Here is an 18,239-nt window from a genome sequence, read left to right on the forward strand (position 1 = left end):
TTAGCTACCTAGGAAAAATCTTTACATTTTTTACTCTATTATATAAGTCCGTTGTAATAAAAAAAAAGTCAATTCTTGAGAAGGATTGGTGTCTATCTGAGAAAAAGGTGAAATCTCTCTCCTCTTGATTACATTCCCGCCAATAATCCCTTAGTTCCCAGTCCTCTTTCATGTCAAAAAAGGCTTTAGGTAATTTTGCATGTTTAAAAAAAGGAGAAGAACCTTTCTTGTCCCTTTGTGTATCTAAGACACCATTCCAATCACCCATTAATACCACGGATCTATAGTCCAGCAAAGTTATTTTTTGATGTAACAACCTATAAAATTGTTCCTGTTGCTGATTTGGTGCATAAAGTCCCACTATAAGTACTTTCTTACCATATAAGCCAAGTTCAATCATCACATATCTTCCTTGGGGATCCGATTCTACCAGACAAGCTGGTAAATTTTGCTTCACGTAGATAACAACTCCCCCCTTTTTCCCCGGAGCAGAAGATACAAAATGAGATCCCAAACGAGCATTAACTAAATATTTCTGATCCTTAAGTAAAATATGAGTTTCCTGTAAACAAATAACATCATTGTTATGTTGCTTCAAATAATAGAAGATTTTTTTTCCTTTTCTGAGGAGAATTCAATCCGTTAACATTCCAGGTCAGAAACTTTGCCATCTCCCTTAGCCAGGAGCCCGGAGAAGACACCTTGGAGATCTGCCATTGCTGCATGTGTTGCATAACTCTTGGGTCTTGCTCCTCCCACCGGCAATGATGCACTTTCAGAAGAAACTTCTTTAGCCTCTTTCTTACGTTGCTCCTTCTCTTTGCGTCTATAAGCTGCACGAGTCATTCTCTGCTCTTTAACCTCCGTTCGACGTTGCCATTCAGCTTGCAGCATCCCAGCAGAGACCAAACCTAATGCTGGTTTCTTTTGATAGCTGTTATTTTTCCTCTTTGTTGGTATTGTGCTAGACTGTGCTTTTATTATCTCATTTTTCAAAATTTCCCAAGCTTCTTGAGTTGTTTTCCCCTTGAGGATTCTCATCCATGGGATCCTTCCCAAGCCCTCTCTAAGTTTATTGAAATTAGCTCTCTTGAAGTCCAAGACTCTAGTTTGACTGTGTTCTATTGGTTGTGCTTCTATAATGTTGAATTCTAATATTGCATGATCACTTCCTCCCAGGGTTCCTATGGCTCCAACACCGTCTATCATTTCATCTCTGTTAGTGAGAATTAGATCAAAAATGGCTAATCCCCTAGTTCCATTCTCTACTTTTTGGGAGACAAAGTTGTCTGCTAGGTTTGCCAGGAACCTGTTTGATCTTCCACTTGGTGCGGAGTTTGTCTCCCAGTTGATGTCAGGATAGTTAAAGTCCCCCATTACTATTGTGATGTGCTTCCTACATACCTTAGTTAGCTGACTAGCAAAAAGCTAATATAATATGCTAATATACATTCAAACTTACATATCACATCCCTTTCTCTCTGACTGGTTTTTCTAGCCATTGATAGAAATTATCCCAGGTTCTAAAGTACACTAAGTCTTCTGTCTCTTTAATCTCTAAAGTCAGTCTACCCATTTCTGCACACTCTAGAATTTTCTTAATTAGTACTTCTTCAGTTGGTAGGTTTTCATTTTTCCAATGTTGGGCAAATACAATTCTTGCTGCTGTTAATGTATGTAGTATTAGATATCTACAGGTACTCTGAATTTTTGATGCTCTAGCAATTTGGTGAGCAGTGTGAGGCCTAAAGACTCATCCCAGGAGCAGAATGGGACGTTGCAATGACGCTTAGTATGTTTTGGAATTTGCAGCTTGAATTACGGGATGAAATTTTATTAGGTTTTCACCCTGCAATCAAACGCTGTATATAAGAGCTTGTTTGGAAGTCATTTGGGGAGTTTGAATCGTTCATTTTTTTTTCTTTACATATCCAAAATGTACTTTTACCCTTTTTTTTTCCAGTTGTAATTTGCATTTCAAAAAGCCTTGTAATACCTCAGATCTTCAGAAGCAATTGCTGCTTCTGGCAAAAAAAACCAACAAAAACGTATTAGCCACAGATGATAAATTCCCAAAGGTTAAAAATAGGATTGCACCCCCTGCCCAAAGCCCCATTTCTGAGGCCCCTCCAAATATCACAGTCCTTCTCTTTTTCCTTCCTTCCAGTCCTTGATGAAGCTTATTTGTAGAAGCAAATGCCAACAGTGACTCTTCCAGAGCAACATTTGGGAAGTTTATCCCTGTACTTGTTTGTAAAAATGTGTCTTTTTTTTCCCACTTGTCTGTTCAAGTATGGCTGAATCTGCAGCTGAATCTGCAGCCGTTCGTGCTTGAAATACATGTATTGTCAATTCTTTTCCACGTTAATAAGTTCTTTTTGTAAATGTTGATTTTTAAATTTTAGGGGCCCGACAAGGGAGAACCGAAAAGTGCTTCTTTAAAGGATTTATGCCCTGAAGACAAAAGACGCATCGCAAACTTAATTAAGGAGCTTGCAAGGTGAGGATAAACTGGGTGTGATAATGTGGAAGGCTGAGAATTTCCTTCCCGCTTGTTGTTTTGTGAAGTGGAAGAATGTCTCTTTATTCAAAGTGTGTTACTTCATTGTCTCCAAGAGATCACAGAAAGCTGACTAAAGGTCTCCCCTGCTGCAAACTTATTTGCTTACTTACTTTATTTCTATCCCACCTTTCTTATTTTTAATAAACAAGTCAAAGTGGCGAATCTACCTAACAGTCCTTCCTTTTATTTTCCTCACAACAATAACATCTCTGGCAGGTGAGTTGTGCTGAGAGAGATTGATTGGCGCAAGGTGACCCATCCAGCTTTCATGCCTAAGGCGGGATTAGAACTCGCAGTCTCTCGGTGGTTGGCCCAAAGTCACCCAGCCGGCTTTCATGCTTAAGGTGGGACTAGAATTCACGATCTCCTGGTAGTTGGCCTGAGAATCACAAGCTGGATTTCCTGCCTAAGGCAAGACTAGAACTCACCATCAATGCTAGTCTGCATTAACAGAGGGATAGAATCAAGAGCACGTAAAGGGTTAATACCTAAGGCCACACCTGGAATACTGCGTCCAGTTTTGGTCACCACAATATAAAAAGGATGTCGAGACTCTGGAAAGAGTGCAGAGAAGAGCAACAAAGATGATCAAGGGAATGGAGGCTAAAACATAAGGAACAGTTGCTGGAATTGGGTATGTCTCGTTTAATGAAGAGAAGGACCAGGGTGACATGATAGCAATCTTCCAATATTTCAGAGGTTGCCACAAAGAAGACAGGGGTCAACCTGTGTCTCCAAAGCACCAGAATGCAAGAAAAGAAACAATGGATGGAAATTAATCAAAGAGAGATCCAATCTAGAACTAAGGCGAAATTTCCTGACAGAACAATTAATCAATGGAACGGTTTGCCTGCAGAAGTTGTAGATATCCCATCACTGACTAGAATTTACCATCTTCTGATTTTTGGCCTGATGCCGTAACTACCGTATATTTCGGCGTATAAGGCGACCTGGCGTATAAGACAACCCCCGTCTTCGGCGCCGAGTCACATGCCTAAAAAGTTGTCTTATACGTCGGAAACTACCTGTATTTCTGGCATATAAGACGACTCGGTGTATAAGACGACCTGTGACTTCGACGCCAATTTTAATGCTTGCGAAAGTCATCTTATACACCAGAAAGTACGGTACTAGACCAAACTGTCTCTCTCTCTCTCTCTCTCTCACTCATGCATTGCTGAATAGCGTAAAACACCACTATTTACATGCAACAGTAGCTGGATTTACACAACTTACTAAGGCCAGCCTCTCCCAAGTTTAGGGATGGGAGTGAATACAGCTAATTTGACCTTGATATCCAACAGCCTTGTTTGGACTGGGCCTCAGATGTTGCTCTAATCTCTGTGGTGGTACAAAAAAAAATTACGTTTATCCCCCCCTTTATTATTATTTTTATTAAAAAATTTCAGGTGGCAAACATCTAAATAGCAAAAAATGCTAGCACGAGCTTTGCCAGAGGAGATTCTTAAACCACTTTCCACTTCCCAGTACCATCTTGATGTCTTAGGATCAGAATCCCTGGCGCCTGGAAATTCTGGGAGTTATAGTTCCAGCAGTCGTCATGCAGCTTGCTCTCAATATGGAAGGTGCCAGTTTGGGTAGCCGGCTGGGTCACTTTCAGCCAATCTCCAGGAGATGGGGAGTTCTAGTCCTGCCTTGGAAAAGCATGAGAATCAACTGAGTCACTTTCAGCCAATCACCAGGAGACTATGAGTTCTAGTCCTGCTTTGAAAAGGCATGAAAATCAACTGAGTCACTTTCAGCCGATCACCAGGAGACTGTGAGTTCTAGTCCTGCCTTAGGCACAAAAGCCAGCTGGGTGTCTTTGCGTCAATCACCAGGAGACAGTGAGTTCTAGTTCCACTCTAGGCATAAAAGCCAACTGACTTTGGGCCAATCCCCAGAAAATTGTGAGTCCTGCCTTAGACTTGAAAGCCAGCTGGGTGATTTTCGACCAATTACCAGGAGATTGAGTTCTAGCCCTGTCTTAGGCATGAAAGCCAGTTGGGTGGGCCAGTCACCAGGAGAGGTGGAATTCTAGTCTCACCTTAGTCACAAAATCCAACTGGAAACGTCCGCAAGGAAACGGCAAAGCTCAGAAAGTACCCAGCACCTCACAATGTTCAACCCCGAGCTTACAATTATGATCTTCTATCGGTATCTGATCTTCTATCGGTATCTTCTATTGGTAGTGAAGAGGAACTAAAGAGCCTCTTGATGCGGGTGAAGAAGGAGAGTGCAAAAGTTGACTTGAAACTCAACATTAAGAAAACCAAAATCATGGCATCTGGCCCTCTCAGTTCCTGGCAAATAGATGGGGAAGAAATGGAGGTAGTGACAGATTTTATTTTTCTGGGCTCAAAGATCACCTCAGTTGGGGACTGCAGCCAAGAAATTAAAAGACGCTTGCTCCTGGGGAGGAAAGCTATGGCAAATCTAGACAGCATACTAAAAAGCAGAGACATCACCCTGCCAACAAAAGTGCGTATAGTCCAGGCCATGGTTTTCCCAGTTGCAATGTATGGCTGTGAAAGTTGGACCATAAGAAAGGCTGAGCGCCAAAGAAGGGAGGCCTTTGAACTATGGTGCTGGAGAAGACTCCTGCGAGTCCCTTGGACTGCAAGGCGTTCAAACCGGTCAGTCCTAGAAGAGATCAACCCCGACTGCTCTTTAGAAGGCCAGATCCTGAAGTTGAAACGCAAGTACTTTGGCCACCTAATGAGAAGGAAGGATTCACTGGAGAAGAGCCTAATGCTGGGAAAGATTGAGGGCAATAGAAGAAGGGGACGACAGAGAATGAGATGGCCGGATGGAGTCACTGAAGCAGTAGGTGTGAACTTAAATGGACTCCAGAAGATGGTGGAGGACAGGAAGACCTGGAGGAACATTGTCCATGGGGTCGCGATGGGTCGGACACGACTTTGCAACTAATAACAACAAATCGGTATCTTTATTAAACAAATTTACACGATGACACCCCCCCAACTCACAAGTAACATTAAATATCCACACTATAAAAATCACACACTCCCCCCCCCCCCCATGGCAGCAGCAACACAATCAAACCAACCCCTTGATTGGCCCCTTCTATTTATGACAAGCAGAAGCAGCAGGAATCGTGAAAATGTGGGAGGTGGGAGGTAGAGGGGCTTCAGGCTAGTCCTGATCCAAATCCACGGTGTTTTGTTGGTGCCCGGTATTTGTCTGATTGTGTGTGCGTGCTGAGTCCTTTTCATCTTTTCCAGAGTGAGCGAGGAAAAAGAGGTGACGGAGGAGCGGCTGAAAGCCGAGCAAGAGGCCTTTGAGAAGAAGATCAGACAACTGGAGGATCAGAACGAGCTCATCATCCGAGAGAGGGAAGATATCCTTTCTGTGTGTGCGTGTGTACAATGGGGGTGGGAGTGAGGAATGGACGGTGTGGAATTAAAAAAGCCAACCAGGAAGAAATTAATTGCCCTGATTTATGGCTTGGGCACACATTCTCCGTGTGCAGCCATTCAGAAGCAATCCGAGGGGGCTGCCAGCGGGGGCTCATAGGAGCTTGAAACGGCCACCCACCTGTTCCCAGGATGTTGTCTTGCTGCTGCGCAGGAGAGATTTGTCAAAGGTAGAAAGAATAGAAGAACGCACGCAAAAATAATAATTCTGCGTATTAGGAAAACACTGTATGGCCTGCTCCCTCCCGGCTCTCTTGCTTACTTGTCCTCCGTCAGATTCGCCTTAGGGGAGATGGTACCCCGTGTTCTTCTGCAGCCGACCCCGACTCTCGCAGAAGTTCTGGAGGGCTTGAATCTGGTGAGAAATGGCGGACCGTGGGATTGGTCAAGTGTTTCAATGGGTCCTTCCTTCCTTCCTTCCTTCCTTCCTTCCTTCCTTCCTTCCTTCCTTCCTTCCTTCCTTCCTTCCTTCCTTCGAACTCTTTTAAATTCCAATAACAGTTGAACTCCTTCCTTCCTTCCTTCCTTCCTTCCTTCCTTCCTTCCTTCTTTCCTTCCTTCCTTCCTTCCTTCCTTCCTTCCTTCCTTCCTTCCTTCCTTCCTTCCTTCCAATAACAGTTGAACTCCTTCCTTCCTTCCTATGAACTGTTTAAAATTCCAATAAAATTGAACTCCTTCCTTCCTTCCTTCTTTTGAACTCTTTGAAATTCCAATAACAATTGAACTCCTTCCTTCCTTCCTTCCTTCCTTCCTTCCTTCCTTCCTTCCTTCCTTCCTTCTTTTGAACTCTTTGAAATTCCAATAACAATTGAACTTCTTCCTTCCTTCCTTCCTTCCTTCCTTCCTTCCTTCCTTCCTTCCTTCCTTCCTTCCTTCCTTCCTTCCTTCCCCTCCCTCCCTCCCTCCCTCCCTATCCCTCCCTCCCTCATCTCCTCCCTCCCTTCCTCTTTCCCTCCTTTATTCCCTCCCGCCACACTTCCACTTCCCAGCTTTTTAAATGCAACATTTCTGAAGTCCAGTTTTCTTTTGTATGCCTCCAATAACACTGGCGAGCTGTTGAGCTGAACCAGCTGGCAGTCCAGTGGACGGTAGGAAGAGGCTGGGCGTAGGAGTTGGCAGTTGACAGCTTTCACCCTGGCTGCAGCTGATCTCACTTTTTTCTATCCAAACTATTTTTATTTTTAAAAAAGCAAAGTTTTTGTCCATCCGAAGTGTACTGAGAGTTGGGTGAAAGGGTTAGAATATTGAATTCGTATAACAGGTAGTCCTCGCTTTATGACCACAATTGAACCCAAAATTTCCATTGCTAGCAAAATGGTTCTTAAGTGAGTTTGGCCCCATTTTATGACCTTGCTTGCCCCAGTTGTTAAGTGAATCTGGCTTCCCTCTTGACTTTGTTCGTCAGAAGGTCACAAAAGGGGATCATATGACCCCGGGGCCAGTGCAATCGTCATAAGTATGAGTCAGTTGCCAAGCGTCCGAGTTTTGATCACATGATCATGGGGACGCTGCAAAGGTCGTAACTGTGAAAAACGGCCGTAAGTCCTTTTTTTCAGTAACTTTGAACTGTCACTAAACGAACTTGTAAGTCGCCGACGACTTGTATGAAAACAACACAATTTCGTCATGGTTTCTCACATCCTAGGCAGCAAACGTTGCTGAGTGCAAGGGTCCGATTCCAGTCCATCTCAATTTGCCAAAGCTTAAGGTGGCCATCTGCAATTGATTCATTTCCTCTTTCAGTGTGTTGAACTTTCCTGTTTGTGCTTGTCACCAAGAGGGGGAATTCTAGTCCCACCTTAGTCACAAAAGCCAGCTGGAAACGTCTGCAAGGAAGCAGCAAAGCTCAGAGAGCACCCAGGACCCCACACAGTTCAATCCCGATCTACGGTTATGATCGTCTATCAATATCTTTATTTATTAAAGAAATTTACACTGCATGTCCCTGCAGTGATCTTCTCTTTGCAGCTTCACATTTTTGTTTCCTGCATGGAAAGATGTCCCGAAGGCTGTAATCTAGCCACCTCATAAATATTGTCAGTACTCTGAAAGATCCTGTGCTATCCCACTCACGCACACCCCATGGGTGCAAAGGAGTCTTTATTAAGGCTTCCGAGACGGTCCCTGTGCCGGCATCAGCTCAACCCCAAGGAGTTCCACCGACTACTTGTCAAGGGTGAAAAGTTGGGAGCCATGTGTCATTCTGTTTTCATCTTGCCATTAGAGTAAGGGTGGGGGGAGGTGTTGCTTTCGACTGGGTTAGTTAGAGAAACGAAACCTCTCCAGTTCTACGGAAGTTTCTGGAAAACTTTCAAGTGTCATGGTTCCGAAAGGAAGCAGCTTTTCAAAGAATTTTGAGGCTTATTCCTCTAAAAAGAATTATTTTATTATTCTGCATAGCTTCGGCACTAACAAAGTTAAGCCAAAACCTGAATCCTCCCTCCCCCAAACACCCGTAACAAAGCATAACTCATTCCTTCATTTTACAGTCATCAATCACATTCTCCAATGAATGTGAAGTGTGAAGTGCCCCTCCCGTTGCAGCTGGGCTGACCTTGGCCACACTGTGCTCAGACATTGTTATGATTAACTTGCATACTTTCCCATCCCCTAGACTACTACGATCTGCTTTAACTCTAGAAGTGCTATACAGGCTAAATAAAACAGGTTTGCTTCTTCATGGATGGCAGGCAAGAACATCCGATGTTAGCAGTCTTGACATCAAGGACATTTTAGCAGGTGTGAAGATAGCAGACGGTTCCGGGCATCTGGGCAGGATTTGGGGAGACTGTCTGTCGTGATGCCACTTAGCAGGACTTGCAGAGCAGTGGGGTGGGGGGAAAAGCTCCTGCTTAAGACTTGGTCAGTGTTGCGTGAGGATTCTGGCCCCGCATTTTCAAAATTAAACCACGAGAACGTCACACTTGAGGGCAGGGTTGAATGGCTGGCTCTACCCTTCCTCCTAAGCCTGTGTTTGCTTCCTTCGCGGTGTGTGTTGTTAAATCGGCCTCAAGGGGTTGGCTTCATTCACCATACTAGCCCATCAATCAGGATTTTACAGGTTGCAATGGCTGCGTCTGCGTGACTTACTAAGCCAGTGGTTCTCAACCTGTGGGTCGGGATCCCATTTGGGGTAGAACGACCATTTCACGGGGGTTGCCAAACAACGCAATCCGCCATTTTTCCCCCCTTTTCCTTAGCTGTGCTACTCTCTTTTATTCTATTGGCTTTTGAAAGCCAATAGAATTGACTCTCTTGAATAGAGTCTAATTCTATTGGCTTTCAAAAACCAACAGGAATTGTCCAGGCTGTCTCTGCCCTGCTGAGCCTGCCAAAAGTCCCATTCTGCAAACGGTGCTGCACCAGTTGAGTAGTCCTCGACTTACGACCGGTTGAGTAGTCCTCGACTTACGACCGGTTGGGGGTCGCGGCATTAAAAAGTTGAGAACCACTGTACTAAGCCAAGCCTGAAGGTGCTGTGTAATTTTTTTTAGCGGAGTGTGTGTTAATCTAGGCCATAAGTGGGTTGTAGGTGTTGGGATTAGGGATTGAATAAATGCACATTTGGATGCTGACTGAAGGCCTGGTGATGAACTGGCTGAGCTACTCCTCTGGGTTTATCTCTTACTGCTAATGGGAATATTTAAACGGCCAGAAGGTCATTGAGCATTAGCAAGTGAGGGTTGGCTGTTATGCATTTGTCAGTGAAACATAGATATGAGGAATGGTTGCAGGAATTGGGTATGTCTGGTCTAGTGAAAAGAGGGACCGGGGGTGACATGATTGCAGATAGAATCGAGATCACGTGAAGTATTAATACCAGTTTACAACGCCTTGGTAAGGCCACACTGGGAATAGAGAATCCAGGTTTGGTCACCACGATGTAAAAAAAGATGTTGAGACTCTAGAAAGAGTGCAGAGAAGAGCAACAAAGATGATTAGGGGACTGGAGGCTAAAGCATATAAGGAACAGCTGCTGGAATTGGGTATGTCTAGTTTAATGAAGAGAAGGATGAGGGGGGACATGATAGCAGTGTTCCGAGATCTCGGGCTGCCCCAAAGAAGAGGGAGTCAAGCTATTCTCCAAGGTACCTGGAGGCAGAACAAGAAACAATGGCTGGAAACTGATCAAGGAGAGAAGCAACCTAGATCTAAGGAGAAACTTCCTGACAGTGAGAACAATTAACCAGTGGAACAACCTGCCTCCAGAAGAGGTGAATGCTTCAACACTGAAGTTTTTAAGAAGAGACTGGACAGCCATTTGTCTGAAATGGTATAGGGTTTCCTGCCTGAGCAGGGAGTTGGACTAGATGACCTTCAAGGTCTCTTCCAACTTGGCTATTCTGTTATTCTGTTACAAAGACACACACATATATATACACACACACACACAGAGGGCTAGGGGTGACATGAGAGCAGTGTTCCAGTATCTCAGGGATTGCCACAAAGAAGAGGGGGGCAACCTATTCTCCAAAGCATCTGAGGGCAGGACAAGAAGCAAAGGGTGGACACTAATCAAGGAGAGAAGCAACCTGGAACTAAGGAGAAATTTCCTGAGAACAATTTACCAGTGGAACGACTTGCTTCTGGAAATTGTGGTTATTAGTAAATCAGATTCTTTGGTATAGGTTGCATGGAATAAATTTGCAGTGCTTTTGAACTCTTTCCTGGCCCCTGGTTTGCTGTGCCTGACAGTTGAACTTTATTTGTGTTTAATTTAAAACTTTTCCTCACAATCATTTGGAACCCGTCATTTCGTCTCCCAGGGCAAAGTTCTTAAGTCTGGAGTTTTATCTCTGGGGTCAAGAGGTGGGATGTACATTCCAGGGGATTGATCATCTTTTGGCAAGTGTTTTTAACCTCGACAACTTCCATTAATGATAATAAATTCGGGGGAGCTCTTGAGACAGAAGTATCTCTTGTCGCATTTCCACCTTGGTGGGGAAAAGATTGTTGGAGGGAGCATTCATGCTGCTTTCTGGAGGAGTTTGGCCAAAATGGCCGCAGGTTAATATCTCCAATTTTACGCTACATAAAGAGGGACAAAAAGAAGATACACATAAAACAAGGACGTAATTTAAAACAATATAATTTTAACTATACGGTTTCTCACTCATCTTGCATGAATGCTTCTTTCCTCCGATGGCTTAATGTCAGTGTTCGGAATCTCTTCCATAGCGAAGGAACAATATCAGTGACTTTTTTAAAAAATGGAATAAAAATGCTTAGCCTATCTGGAAAAAGGAGGCTTTATATACAAGTGTTGGTGTGAGTATTCTTGGTGGTTCCTGGATTAGCCTGTATTTTACTGTTTTGATTGGTTGTCTGAGTTGATAGTTCCACGATTGGGGTATTGTTTAACTGCTTGAAAAGTAGACCAAGACGGACCACGAGACAGGCCATCTCCACCCTAGTCTCCAACCCTTCGCATACCTTGCCCTGCTAGATCAAATTATTCTATTTGTTTTTAAACCGGCATTTAATACCCAGCCATTTTCCTGGGGTGACCTTTAGCGATACATAAAATCCGAAGTTATGGATTTTTATGCTGTTTTATGTTTAGGGATTGATCGTTACGTTTTGTGGTTATTTTATGACTTTGTACCCTACTCTGAGTCTTGGGAGAGGGCGGCATAAAAAAATGGAAAGAGTTAATAAATAAAAGGAACCATCTAGGTAGCGGAGCATTGTTATACTGGACTTCTCCCAGTTCCGATTTCTATTTTATCAACCTTAGAATCTCTGAAGAACAAAATGGTACATTGCCAGAGGGAGATAATGGAAGTCTTTTATAAAGTTAAGGTGGTTTCCCCCCCCCCCCAACAGCTATTATATCAGAAGAATGAGCACTTTGGTAATAAAAGTCTTGGAAATTTAAACTTTAAGCCTCAGGGAGATCTTGAAATACCTGTTGATAAATAAGAGTGTGGATCTTTTTTATCGGAGGCTGCCTCTCAGGTCTAGTTCTGCTTGCTGGGGGATGTGTGAAAAAGGTTTTTTTTTTTTTTTTTAAACTATTCTGAGAGCCAATTTGGTGTAGTGATTAAGGCGTCAGCCTACAAACTAGGAGACCGTGAATTCTAGTCCCATTTAAGTTCCGCCTCAATCTCAAGATGAGAGCCAGTTTGGTATAGACTAGGGGCAGGCAACCTTGGCTCTTTTATGACTCGTGGACTTCAACTCCCAGAATTCCTGAGCCAGCCACGCTGAGGGGAAAGGGAGAGGTTTCTCAAGCTGAGCCATGCTGGCTCAGGAATTCTGGGAGTTGAAGTCCAGGAGTCATAAAAGAGCCAAGGTGGCCTACCGCTGGCCTAGTTTATTAAGCCTGACAGGAGTAGATTATCAGAAACTGGTAGGCCTAGTCCACGGATAGGCAGCCTTGGCTCTTTGATGACTCGTGGACTTCAACTCCCAGAATTCCTGAGCCAACCACGCTGAGGGGAAAGGGAGAGGTTTCCAAGTTGAGCCATGCTGGCTCAGGAATTCTGGGAGTTGAAGTCCATGAGTCATAAAAGAGCCAAGGTCGCCTACCCCTGGCCTAGGAGGCTCACTGCTTAGGACAGGAGGACTTAGGCCAGGGGTAGGCCACCTTGGCTCTTGTATGACTCGTGGACTTCAACTCCCAGAATTCCTGAGCTAGCCATGGCTCAAGAATTCTGGGAGTTGAAGTCTACGAGTCCTAAAAGAGCCAAGGTTGCCTACCCCTGGTGTAGTGGTTTAAGGCGTCTAGCTAGAAACCAGGAGATTATGAATTCTAGTTCCACCTTATGCACAAAAGCCAGCTGGGTGACATTGGGCCAGTCCCCAGGAGACTGTGAGTTCTAGTCCTGCCTTAGGCATGAAAGCTATCTGGGTGATTTGGGGTCAATCACCAGGAGACCGCGAGTTCTAGTTCTGCCTTAGGAACAAAAGCCAACTCACAGGAGACAGTGAGTTCTAGTCCTGCCTTTGGCTGGATGACCTTGGGCCAATCCTTCTCTCCCTCAGGGTTGTAGGGAAAATAGGAGGAGGGAGGGGTATTAGATATGTTCCCTAGCTCGAGTTGCTTATAAAGTAATAAAGGCAGGAGAAAAAAATCTAATCAATAAAAATTAAAATAAATTTCCAGAGGGGAAGGCATGTTAAACCATTTCTAAAGGAGGCAGACTCGGACGTTGGGGCAGCCATGTCTCTTACAAGAAGTTGGGGATGCTCCTGCTAAGTTCTTAAATGCAGCCCACGATCCCGTAATAAATCAAAAATGCAGCTTATTTAAAAAGTCCATGAATATTTATCTGCTCACCCTTTAACGGCGACATCAGTTAAGTCATCTGTGCATTTAAGGAACTGGTTAACTGTGGAAGGCACAGTCGCCGGCTGGTGGGTTAATCAGACATGCCTTGAAAATTTGATGAACTCCTAAACCGACATGAAGGAAAGCTGGCATTAAAGTAATGCCAAATATTTAAAATGGATCAAAGTTCAGAGATGCATTTGAAGAGGCCCCCCCATTTTTTTTGTCTCCTTTGGGGGGGGGGATTGGTGGCTTGAGGCCTTCCCTTGAAAATCGGAGCGCTTTGGAGAACAAAAGTAGAATTGATCTGTTGGAAAGAGGCTGATGAGAGGAGGATTAGCTGGGCACATTTACAAGATGGCTTCTGGTCCCGAATGCTGGCTGTGCTGGATTAAACCTCAAAGGGCTCTCTGCAGAGGCGCCTGGCATCCATGTTCATCTTGAAGTATAGCCCCCATCTTGCTTTCTTGGCTCCCCTGCTCCCCCGTTAGCTCTGTAGACCAGGCCATGACGGAATAACAGAATAACAGAGTTGGAAGGGACTTTGGAGGCCATCTAGTCCAACCCCCTGCTCAGGCAGGAAACCCTATACCAGTGGTTCTCAACCTGTGGGTCGGGGCCCCATTTGGGGTCGAACGACCATTTCACGGGGGTCGCCAAACAACGCAGTCTGCCATTTTTTTCCCCTTTTCCTTAGCTGTGCTACTCCCTTTTATTCTATTGGCTTTTGAAAGCCAATAGAATAGACTCTCTTGAATAGAGTCTAATTCTATTGTCTTTCAAAAGCCAATAGGAATTGTCCAGGCTGTCTCTGCCCTGCTGAGCCCGACAAAAGTCCCATTCTGCAAACGGTGCTGCACCAGTTGAGTAGTCCTCGACTTACGACCGGTTGGGGGTCGCGGCATTAAAAAGGTTGAGAACCACTGCCCTATACCATTTCAGAACAATGGCTGTCCAATCTCTTCTTAAAAACTTCCAGTGTCGGAGCATTCACAGCTTCTGGAAGCAAGTCGTTCCACTGGTTAATTGTTCTTGCTGTTAGGAAATTTCTCCTTAGTTCTAGATTGGATCTCTCCTGGATTAGTTTCCAACTGTTGCTTCTTGTTCTGCTTTCAGGTGCTTTGGAGGATAGGTTGACCCCTTCCCCCCTTCTTTGTGGCAGCTCCTCAAATATTTGAACAATGCTATCCTATCACCCCTACTCCTTCTTTTCACAAGACTAGACATGCCCAATTCCAGTAACCGTTCTTTCTATGTTCTAGCCTCCAGCCCCCTAATCATCTTTTGTTGCTCTTCTCTGCAATCTTTCTAGGATATCAGCATCTTTTTTACATCGTGGCGACCAAAACTGGATGCAGTATTGCAAGTGTGGTCTTAAAAAGGCATTATAAAATGGTATTAATGCTTCACGTAATTTTGATTCAACGCCTTTGTTTATACAACCAAGGATTGTATTAGCTTTTTTGGCTGCTGCCACACACTGCTAGTTCATATTGAAATGATCGTCCACTAGGACTCCAAGAATCCCTTTTGCAATTACTACTATTGAGCCAGAACTGAAGATTGCCCAAAGCCCTGGTTAGGAGTGCATGACTTCCATCAGCTTGGCGGGGTGACCCACTGTACTTTCTGTGTCATGCTGAGGGCTGTGTACTAAATATAAGCAGGCCTGGATCTGCTTTGGTGGCCAGTTTGAGGAGCTTGAACTGATGGGTCCTATCAACATCTCCAAGCTTAAGGGGTTGGCTTTGCTTCTCAGCTGGTCCTGTTCCCCAAAATTCTCCATCCATCCTTCCGTTGTGGGGTGATTTTTTCCACCTTTATTTTAGGCAAAGGACAGTTCCTTCTCCTCATCCCTCAGCAATACAGTATTCCCTGAGCAGCGATTCTTCTAGTAAACTGTTAAATTCCTTTTGAAGTGGACCCACAGTGGCGCATCTTGACTTATAGGGTTTTTTTTTTTTTTTTTTTTTGACTTGATGATTCTGGTGATGGTTGATTTTCCAATAATGTATATCTGCAGTTTGATAGAAGAAAATATTTGTAGCTCAGGGTTAAACTGTGGGGTCCTCAGTGCTCTCTGAGCTTGGTGGTTTTCTTGCAGATGTTTCATTGTCCAGCTAGGTAACGTCAGCAATGCTGGAAGAGAGTGGGGTTTACTCTCTGCGTATATAAACATGGCTTACCCTATCAGTGTTGGTGGGAATGCTCTTGGTGGGTTCCTTGATTTGATCTAGTATTAATCTTGATAGATAGATGATTGATAGATAGATAAATGGATAGATGGATGGATGATAGAGAGATGATAGATAAATGATAGGCATATTGGTGGTTCCTTGATTGGGGTGATGGTTCGTCTAGTATTAAGATAGATAGACAGACAGAGACAGACAGACAGATAGACAGATAAAAAGATAGGCAGATAGACAGACATTAATCGTAGAGAATCTTTGTAGCTCAGGGATGAACTGTGGGGTCCTTGGTGCTCTCTGAGCTTGGTGGTTTTCTTGCAGACGTTTCAGGACCCAATTAGGTAATATCATCAGTGTTAGAAAGGAGTGGAGTTTGTGGGGAGGAGGAGGAGGAGGAGGAGGAGGAGGAGGAGGAGACGATGACGACGACGACTACTATGGGGTCCTTGGTGCTCTCTGAGCTTGGTGGTTTTCTTGCAGACGTTTTAGGACTCAACTAGGGAACATCATCAGTGCTAGAAGGAACTGGGGTTTGTTGAGAGGAGGAGGAAGAGGAGGAGGAGGAGGAGGAGGAAGAGGAAGAAAAAGAAGATTGTGGGATTTGCTGTTCTTATATCTGCCGTCTTTTTGGTTATCTGTTCTTAGGGCTGCATAACCTTTTGGATTTGATTCCATAGAGATAGTTCTGAGTGCATGGAGGAGACGCCCCTGCACTTTCAAAGAATTGCAAAAAAGGAACTACATTTGCTCTGAGTATCCTTTCTGAACTGAATCCCTAGAACAGGGATAGGCAACCTTGGCTCTTTTATGACTCGTGGACTTCAACTCCCAGAATTCCTGAGCCAGCCATGCTGAGGGGAAAGGGGAGAGGTTTCCAAGCTGAGCCATGCTGGCTCAGGAATTCTGGGAGTTGAAGTCCACAGAGCCAAGGTCGCCTACTCCTGGTCTAGTCTAATGAAGAGAAGGACGAGGGTTGACAGGATAGCAGCCTTCCAGTATCTGAGGGCCTGCCACAAAGAAGAGGGAGTCAACCTTGGCTCTTTGATGACTCGTGGACTTCAACTCCCAGAATTCCTGAGCCAGCATGGCCCAGCTTGGAAACCTCTCCCTTTCTCCTCAGCCTGGCTGGCTCAGGAATTCTGGGAGTTGAGGTCCACCAGTCATAAAAGAGCCAAGGTTGCCTACCCCTGCCCTAGAACTATTCAGGCTCATCTTTTAGTCTGCGTTGTGCTGGGGTTCTTCTTCTTTTTTTGTACTTCTGAAGCCTGTTTCTCTATTGCTTATAAATATTTAGCACACCAAAATGCTTCAGAAGCCTGTCATTCCTCCTCCCCCCCCTCCCCACTTCCAGCACACTTTGGAAACTTTGAGAATCTAAAGGAAGATAAAATGGAAAGTGATTGGCATATGCTTCTTTATTCAAGCCCCAGCTCAGCTAAGCAGGTCATATATTTTTCTGCGGTGGTTCGGGGAATAAGTTGGCCTATTTCAGAGAGGTGTTGTTGGAGGATTTTGTTTTGTTTTTTAAAAGAAAACTTTGAAGGGAGTTTCTTTAAAGAATGTATGGTATGGCGTCTCACCTATAAGGATATTGAAAGGCTGAATTTGGAATAAATTTGTGTTTTGTCAGCGAGCACCGATTTTGTTCTCTTTTGGCTGATGGGTTTAAAAGAATTCGGCCAACCAAATGCTCTGAGGTCAGGATATCAGAAAAAAAGACCAAACCAGTCCTCACCTTGTAATTTCTGACAGAGCTCAACATTTGTCTCCACTGGCTCTTTAGCAGTGTGGCCCTATGTTGCTTTATTAATTTAGGAAATGATTTAATCCTCATTGATCAGGGAACACTACCTCTGAAATTTCTCCGACCGTTTTCTCCGATTGAGGAGTAAATATACAATTTGCTTTGGGGAGGGATTGCTTTGAAAAAGAGCATTTTGGAATCTGATAGAAAAAAATGTTCGTAGCTCAGGACTGAAATGAGAAATCCTTGGTGCTCTGTGAGCTTGGCGGCTTTCTTGCTGACTTTTCATGACCCAGGTAGGGAACATCAAGAGTGCCAGACAAGAGTTGGATTTGCTCTCGGTTCCTCGAACACCCTCACCAACACTGACAGGGCAAGACACTTCTACATAAGCAGGGAACAAACCCCACTCATTTTTAGCACTGATGATGTTGTCTCATTGGGTCATGAAATGTCTGCAAGAAAATAACTAAGCTCAGAGAGCACCAAGGACCCAGGTGGTGGTGGTGGTGGTAATAATAATAATAACAACAACAACAACAACAACAACAACAACAACATCATCATCATCATCATAATCATCCTCATCCTCCTCTTTGCAGACTCCACTCCCTTCTAGCACTGATGATGTTGCCTAGTTGGGCCATGAAATGACTGCAAGAAAATAACTAAGCTCAGAGAGCACCAAGGACCCTGGTGGTGGTGGTGGTGGTGGTAATAATAATCATCATCATCATCATCATAATAGTAATTATAATATCATCATCATCATCATCATCATCCTCTTTGCAGACTCCACTCCCTTCTAGCACTGATGATGTTGCCTAGTTGGGCCATGAAATGACTGCAAGAAAATAACTAAGCTCGGAGAGCACCAAGGACCCTGGTGGTGGTGGTGGTGGTGGTAATAATAATCATCATCATCATCATCATAATAGTAATTATAATATCATCATCATCATCATCATCATCCTCTTTGCAGACTCCACTCCCTTCTAGCACTGATGATGTTGCCTAGTTGGGCCATGAA

The 18,239-nt window shown here is 44.2% G+C and overlaps 1 protein-coding gene across 4 annotated transcripts in view; it reads left to right on the top strand.

Moving 5' to 3' along the window:
* The window catches only part of KIAA1328 (KIAA1328 ortholog), a 207,254-nt gene that overhangs the window by 20,808 nt on the left and 168,207 nt on the right, over window positions 1–18,239 (top strand). For all 4 annotated transcript variants that reach the window (XM_039318725.1, XM_039318727.1, XM_039318728.1 and 1 more), the window contains 2 exons: window positions 2,406–2,500; window positions 5,809–5,924. In XM_039318725.1, the coding sequence (XP_039174659.1) occupies window positions 2,406–2,500; window positions 5,809–5,924 (211 nt within the window). The remainder of the gene's footprint in view (window positions 1–2,405; window positions 2,501–5,808; window positions 5,925–18,239) is intronic.

The sequence above is a fragment of the Crotalus tigris genome, unplaced genomic scaffold (genome assembly GCF_016545835.1).
Source record: "Crotalus tigris isolate CLP2741 ecotype Arizona unplaced genomic scaffold, ASM1654583v1 scf7180000021486.375087, whole genome shotgun sequence".
Classification (NCBI taxonomy): domain Eukaryota; kingdom Metazoa; phylum Chordata; class Lepidosauria; order Squamata; family Viperidae; genus Crotalus; species Crotalus tigris.